Source organism: Actinia tenebrosa, unplaced genomic scaffold, assembly GCF_029948245.1.
Source record: "Actinia tenebrosa isolate PJP-AT-01 unplaced genomic scaffold, QUT_ActTen_1.0 PGA_scaffold7__59_contigs__length_16204524, whole genome shotgun sequence".
Lineage (NCBI taxonomy): Eukaryota > Metazoa > Cnidaria > Anthozoa > Actiniaria > Actiniidae > Actinia > Actinia tenebrosa.
Window position 1 is genome coordinate 12,510,801 of NW_028292584.1, and position 7,918 is coordinate 12,518,718.

At 38.0% G+C, this 7,918-nt stretch overlaps 1 protein-coding gene across 3 annotated transcripts; it reads left to right on the plus strand.

Moving 5' to 3' along the window:
- The first annotated feature begins 1,490 nt into the window (after window positions 1–1,490).
- LOC148905663 (uncharacterized) lies at window positions 1,491–3,523 on the plus strand. Of its 3 annotated transcripts, none has more exons than XM_089040450.1 (4): window positions 1,491–1,800; window positions 2,162–2,334; window positions 2,579–2,656; window positions 3,146–3,523. In XM_089040450.1, exons 1-4 carry the CDS (start codon window positions 1,793–1,795, stop codon window positions 3,502–3,504), a joined length of 618 nt encoding a protein of 205 aa, XP_088896576.1. In that variant the 5' UTR covers window positions 1,491–1,792; the 3' UTR covers window positions 3,505–3,523. The 3 variants fall into 3 exon arrangements, 2 of the variants coding, with proteins under 2 accessions (XP_088896576.1, XP_088896575.1); XM_089040449.1 differs by having other exon boundaries at window positions 1,494–1,800; window positions 2,021–2,334; window positions 2,554–2,656; XR_016121770.1 differs by lacking the exon at window positions 2,162–2,334 and having other exon boundaries at window positions 1,501–1,800.
- The last annotated feature ends 4,395 nt before the right edge of the window (window positions 3,524–7,918 follow it).

Genomic DNA, 7,918 nt, shown 5'->3' on the forward strand with positions numbered 1-7,918 from the left:
TGTTTTTGTCTTTTGACTCTCTTGGGAATGCTTGCAACCCATCAATAAATTCATCCTTTTACCTTTACCTTTTTAAATTAATGCGTATTTCATGCGTGACCAGTACTTGACATTCAGGTTATGGCTCCTCAACCTTTTCTAGCATTTCTCGCAATACTATGTTAATTTAATTTATGCATTCTTTTTTCTGAACGATCAAGACGGTAAAGAACGATTCCTTTTTACATAACGAGTCCAATAAATAACAATTTCACTAATCTTATATTAGTCTTTTTAACAAATTGACATCAGATTTTTATGTGTCCGTCCTCTTATTGACAATAAATTGCGTCATCACATTGTCAAAGTAGTGTGTATTCACGAGGCTTAGCCGAGTGGATCCGCATACTACTTTGACAATGTGATGGCGAAATTTATTGTCAATAAGAGGACAGACACATAAAAATCTGATGTCAATTTGTTTTTTACAATGACAAAAACGATAAAAACTTCTCATTTTTAGCGATCAAAACAACCAACGGAAAGAGCGCGCGCTCGTTGACTTCAGCTTTATCTGTCTGTCCTCTTATTGATGATAAAAAATAACCAATCAGCGCGCGAGAAATTTGTAAGTTATTGTAAAAAATGCATTTGTTTCGAATAAATTAAGAGTATAATATCTCTCGTAAAAATTATCAAAAATGTAGTTGTTGTAAATCACCCCAAGCATCGGTCACATCTTATCGCACATGCTATGACTGATCATACATCAGTGCACATATGCAAATTAGATCTTGGTACTATTAGTACCAAAGTCTGTAAATCGGAATACCCTATTGTGAATTTACTCGGCAATTGACAAAGAGCATGGAATGTTGAGCTTCCCTGTTGAACTGTCCACTAGTATTGTCATTTTATGTTTCTCCTCACAAAAATGTCTTGAGCTGATGACATCTCAACCTCGGCAAGAACAAAAAAATAAAAAATATACTTTATGGAGGTGAAGTGACAAGAATATTGCTATAATTATAAAAGAATAAAAAAGAGATTATGAATATAAAATAACAAATAACCTCGGCCAGAACTGCTTAGTTTTTGTTTTCACATCGGTAACTCCCTGTGTTACATGAATTTCACTTTCGATCTTTTCGCTTTCGCCAATAATAAGCTCTGAAACATTCGTTTCAAAACTGAAAATGAAGAGGGAAAGTAAGTCCCGCGATTAGTAGTACAGGTTATTTGGGGAACCCCTGTAAGCCAGGAAAATCAGGATCAATTTTTTTGTTATTGTTATTGCTATATTGTTATCAGTTTTAGAAAATAAAGTTCACCAGCTATCTTTAATATCACTATCCAAGGGATATTTTTTCCGTTCAAGAAGCAAAAGAAAAAGTATTTTCATTAAGTATTTTTTGTTTGATAGCGTATTCCCTGCATGTTAGGTTTTTGTTCATACAGGCTCATAAAGAAAGCTTGATTTTGCACTCTACCTAGTTCGTTGGCATTGAATTTTTGAATTTTTGTATGTGACGGTCACTAGGTTCATTTTCTCTTGGTTACAGTCGGTATTTATTACTTTCGGGTGCCCCTCCCTGTGTTTCTGGAAGAGACATCGAAACCGTTTCGCAAATAGTCAAATTACTTGATGAAAACGATTTTAATATCACTAGTATTTAGCTGCTTAAGGAGAATCGCCTTCAGTGCAGTTTAATCACGGATATTTTGGATGATGTTGGAAAAGCAAAAAGACACGAAAAAAATCGAGATTTTCTTGGGATTAGACCTCGAATTGAATTAAATTTGAATTTTGCCAATGGTCAGGTAAGTTTATCGTTTTACTATGGAATTCAGCCGAAAACCCTTTTTGATATCAAGACCCTACGTACTCAGAAAAAGATTTATTATATAAACTATAGTTGTTTACAAAGATTTAACAACTGAGAAATTTCGTATTTCAACACATGTAAAAATACGATAATTTACACATGTAAAATTATAACCAATCAGTTTTCAGTATTCTGCGACGTCATTGCTCTCACAGACGCGGGAAAATCACAAACATCGGCAGCTTTGTCTCGTATGTGGTTGCAAAGATTGCTCACTGGATCGATAATTTTGTTAAAATTATCGAAAATTAAGTTCAAAACATTGGCTGAAAGGTTTGTCACATTTGATTTACAAGACGATTTTATCGAGGAGGAGGAAAATGCAAACACCAAAAAAAGACAAAGAATGACCTGTCGCTTATTCAGTTATTTCTCACAACTGAGGAGACTCGACCGTTTGAAGAGATTTCCCCTCAAGAACTCTACTCGTATTTGTCCAGATTTTTGCTATCAGTCAGAAAGAAAAACGGTGAGGAATATGAACCAACAACCCTACGAGGGTGAACAGTCTAGAATTGAACTTCCAATTTCCATATCCCCGCGCGATCATGCATCATTCTCTATTTAAAAGCATTATTTCTTGGGATACCTGTGGTTGTAATTTACTATTAACGGACCAAACATCAAGCGCCGTATTATCATTTTTATCATCTTCTTCTTCTTCTTCCTTATTATTACATTAATATAGTTGGTAAATATGTCCTTTCTTCAAGAGCGTCGATCATTGTGTTCTGTCTTCATTCTTCATGCTGTTCCATTTATGATGGTCCTTTGTGCTTTAGATCCTGCAGGTACGTTAGTTCCTAAACTTCACCAGTTTTCCCCAATTAATATTAAGGACGTTCGCGGGGAAATAGAGCTGCAATCCGGATTTTTTTTAAACTCGGCATAAACATAACCTAACGTATTCTTGTCCAAAAAGATGAAGTAAAAAATGGGGGGTCTCTCAGCTCCGTAGCCCTAATGCAATGTCAGCTCCTGCTATCTTTTCAAACTCCAGTTCCTAAAACCATACTCTTTCTCCAAGGTATCCGTAGAATAACTTGCAAAGCATATTCTACATTAACTAAAATTTGCGTGTTGATTGTTAAATCAGACAAAAAACCGTCCGCAATAAGAATATATTTTAGCCGTCATCTATCCGTCTTCAAACTCGCCACCATTGTTGAAAATCAGAGAGCTGGAATGTGACGTCACGAATGGAAATAATACTGTTCCAGCCATTTGTCTAGAGACGTCCCCTCCCTCATGATGATAACCAATCTTATATTCTTTTCCAGTTGGGATTTCATGGCTTGCTGTACCAGATAAACACACCAGCGTAGAACAAGGACGTCCTATTTTCCTGCGCTGGCATTACGAGATGGACGACAACGAAACATTTCTGTCCTCTAACATTGGTTATTTTGTAGAATTTAAGTTATACACTTCTATAGCTTCAAGACATGTGGGAGAAAATACATATTACAGATACCTAACAAAGTATTTAATACTTGGCAAAAATAACGTTACCCTTATTGTGAACAGTAATAGGATTGGAAATAGTATAACCTACTGCTGTCAAGTGGCCTGGAAATTAGTTTGGAAAATAGAAGACAGACGGTGTTCTCAAGTATTCGTATACGGTAAATTTCATTAAATACTATAGTCCAAGCCTATCTATGAATAAACATGTATCACTAAGATGTGTTTGATTAGGACTGATCTTTTATTGTATCATTTTACTTCCCCAATACTTGCAAGAACCAATTAAAAATTCTACAAATAATCTCACAAGCTCCCCCCCCCAGGCCCTACACCCCCCCCCCACCCCCCCCCCCCCCACTCCACCCACCCAACCACCACCACCACCACCACCACCACCACTCAACGAGAGGACAGTTTTGGGAAAATTTTTGTCTTAAGTAATTAAATAGACTGAATTAATAGTTTTTGATCTTTTAAGCTGTGCCACGATTACGATCAAACGACACACCAACTTTCCATGCAAGCAGGTGACTGGATCATACTACATTGTAATACAACAGAGTTCCCATCTCCACAAGTTGAAGTGGATCCACGATGATACCCATCAACTGATTGGCAGCACATCGGATATTTTATTGAACATAACTGGAAAAAAATCAGGAGGGCGATATTGCTGTGTTGCAGATAATGGATTCGGTAGAGATACAGCCTGCACAGTAGTAAATGTCACTGGTATGTATGGCAGGGCAATAGGGTTTTGTCGATATGATGCACTTTAAACAATCAATATTTTACACATGAATTGGCTTGCATTTCAGTGAGCTGATTTAAAAAAAGTTTTTGATATTTGGTCTCTTTTGGCAAATATTCTGATACATTGAACCTTCCATCCTATTTTCAATGTGATAGGATTTGAAGCATAAAATTTGAGGGACACGTCATGAATTAATAATACTATATGATATTGTTAATAATTGAGCCAAATCTTGCCGCACCATCCTATGGGGAAGATGCCCCGGTTCAATGTCATTAACCCAATAAACAAGCTTTCCCAATCTGGTTGTGTAATGTACAGCTCTTTCCCCGTGCTGTCAGAATACGAGCTAGTGAAGTAACAAAACTTTCAGTATAAAAAACACATGAATATATCGACGTTAATATGATTCGCAATAAATGGCGAAGCTGTGCCTCCCTCCTGCCCAAAACATTTTTAATGACAATTAATGTTAAAGAGTTACATTCGAGTGATGGTTGTTGCTATCAAAGTACCAGTGCAAGAAAAGACCTAATATAGACCCACTTAGCTTGTCATTCGTATTCCATTCATAGATATGGACATAGGAAGCAATCAGAAAGTTCTGTTTTTCCAGTGTATGGTAAGTAACTTTATGGAGATACGTATAACCTAAAGTTGCGTTCTACAATCATGTATTCATTTTTTTTCTTGTAAAATTTGTCCATTCAGCAGAATTTAACCAGAGAAAATTCATTGAATCAAACCCAGCCTCTAACCAATCAGCGTGCGATTATTTTCACTTTAGCTAGCTATCTGATAGGACCAATGGCGACCCCTATTTTTTTCCCCGGAAATTATATACATGATTTTGCATTGCAATTATTTAAGGCAGGAAAATAATATCCTTTTCCTTGCTTTTAAAAGCCATAAAAATGTCGTCTTCAATTGATCTCTACTTCAGTAAGGAGTAAATCCCCCAGAGATAACACATCGTACAAACAAAGCAATATTGGTTAATGAGGGGGAAAGACGTTAGTCTTGTTTGCAATACGCCAGTGGATAACCAGTACCTGACTATCACGGGACGACGCAATGGCCACTGTATTGGTTCTGTTGGACGAAAATAGTTCCAATACACGAGTACCAAGGAACCGATCATCCGTGTTAAACGGGTAAGCAAGATAATGGGCTTTGGGAACACGCCACGAACGCCAGTATCTGTTGAGTGTAGATCGTGCAATTGTAAGTACGAAGGTTATCTTTTTTAGCAAATATGATCTTTGTCATGGTCCAAATGAAGCGCTTATTCTTAGTTCGTACGAAGATCTTAAAGATCACTTGCTGAATCGTGAAGGCGGGGAAAAAATACTAGTTGAGTGCTTGGCAGTACTGTTGTTTTGTCGATTGTTCTGAACATCATATTTATGGCGGGTATATACTGGTGCTCAGTAGAAAAGAAAGTTAGATAATGGATATTTTCTGATGGTTGCACAAAGATAACAGAAAACAGCATGAGGGGAGACTGATTTCAATATATGAATTATTTATGACTTTCTAATTTTCGATTGGAAAGTTATTCTGGAAAATGGTATGTGTCTGAGACGTTAATGAACGTTCACAAGAATGATAAAAATAAGACGAAACATTTCTTTTACAGATCAAATAACAGCTTCGACGAGAGGTCACAACTAGTACGTAAGCCACTGATTATCACTTTGTGTTTTATAATGAAGGTAATATTATCTATCGGGCGTGACGATCCATCACATCCCATCAATCCATACGTACATCATCCATCCATCCAATCTAATCCATTCCATCCACCCACCCACCACCCATCCATCCAGCCAGCGATCTTTCATCCATCAGTCCACTCATACACAATCCATGCCAAAGTAAACCATCCACCCACCCATTCATTCCATCCAACATATATCGAATAATTCGGTCAGTGTACTTCGTCTAATAAATTTTATCTGTTTGTTAATTATTACTAGTAGTCTTCTTGTGTGACCAGAACGACTTAACATTGCCAAGAGACAAGTTTTAATGGTACAGAAACGAAACACCAAAATGCCAGAATATGAAGAATAGGTTGCAACGAGTAAGCTGGTGCGACGAACAATAAACAGCTATCCCAACAACATATAATATACAGAACGAATATCCACCATGCCTCAGTATGAAAGTGCAGAGAACATGGAACAAACAGAGGACTGTTCAAATCCACCTCCCACTCACCTAGCAGACCATCCAACCTCGTACTTGGTAACTCCGATTTATTGAGTCCTCAATACAAGGGTTGCCCCCTAAGGGTACAGCACGTCGTCCACAGGAAGACAACACGTACAGGAGCGTCCGCCCTTCAACAAAGGGTGTGTCTCCACAGTACCAGTTAGGAGTGGCTGTGAGCAAATGTAAGTGATATCAACAAAACGACTAGATCAATTTGAGAGCGCCATTTAATTTTTTTGTTTTTTTTTTTTTTTTATTCTTCAATAATATTGAGATACGAGTCAACATAAGCGTATAGAGTAGACAGTTATTAGACATGCTATCTAATATAGACAAAATGGATATCAAAAAACAAAGAAAAGTCAAAAACACGTTTTCTTTAAATTGCAAACACTAAAGCAGAGCTTGAGACAAAAGAATCAATTGACCTTTTCTAAAAAGTACAGCAATGAGTCCAACGAACATATGACGAACGGGAAAATAATCAAAATGTAAAGAAAGTCAACACACACACACACACACACAACACACACACCAAAGCAAAACAAACGAACACAAAGAACAAAAAAGGAAGAAAAATTTTACCTGGACAAAGGCAGGTTGGGGGAAGGAAAAAACTTGGCATCAAGACACACCTCGGCAAGGATGGTTAATAAACATTTATGCTACTCAAGCACAACCGCACTTTTTAGATACCCAATACAATCGATATCCAAAAGTATGTGGCATGGCGCAAAGTTAACAAGGAAACTCAAGAAATGACACAATCATGCATTCCATGTTAGTCTGCTTCATACAAGACATGTTAGGATGGGGGCGGGCAGAGTGGACCCTGAATCAAATGGATTTTGTCCGTCTTCGGGGCAACTTGACGAACTTTCTCCGTGCATCTATATTCTGATCCTCTGCCCCACCTACACGGTTACTTTTAGCATTCAGAGGATAAACACTTTGAGGTTTGCCGCGGTGCACTTGTGTAACAACCATTCTGGTGTAAAATGGTGACGTCTTCTCGCTTCCAAATTCGCTTGGATACGTTGAAACCCTGATTGGATCTGCGGGGAGATCTGGCCAAACTTCCTTATTCTAGACAAACATTACGGTGTCTTCATAAAATATGCTTTGAGCGGATGACCACTCTCCTTACCCATAACTGTGGCTTCATTTCACTCGGTAATCCCTCTATGCATGTGTTCCATCAGGGGACGCTTTGGCGGGTGGGGCAGAGGAGAATACATTGCCAACCCCTCACCACTCCGACGTTTTTACTGTTCACATATCCTATTCTGTATGTTTCGCCAATTATTGCCACTCCCTCTCCCATCATCATCCCCAACTGTCCTATACAGTTACCAATTTTTCCCCCACCACTTATTAGGGTGCTCCGGCCCAGCCTTGTCCATAATGCAATTTCACTTTCGAGACTTTTTATTTTGTCAATAATAAAATTCGTTTCAAAACCTGCACAAATGAAAGAGGGAAAGAAGTAGGTCTCCGCGTTAGTAGACAGGTTGAATTAGGGAATTGGAAGTAGGGGAAGCTCCGGAAAAACCCAATGAACAATAGCTGGAGCCCACAGTCATTGCGCTAACGTAGTATCCAAACTCAGGGTTGC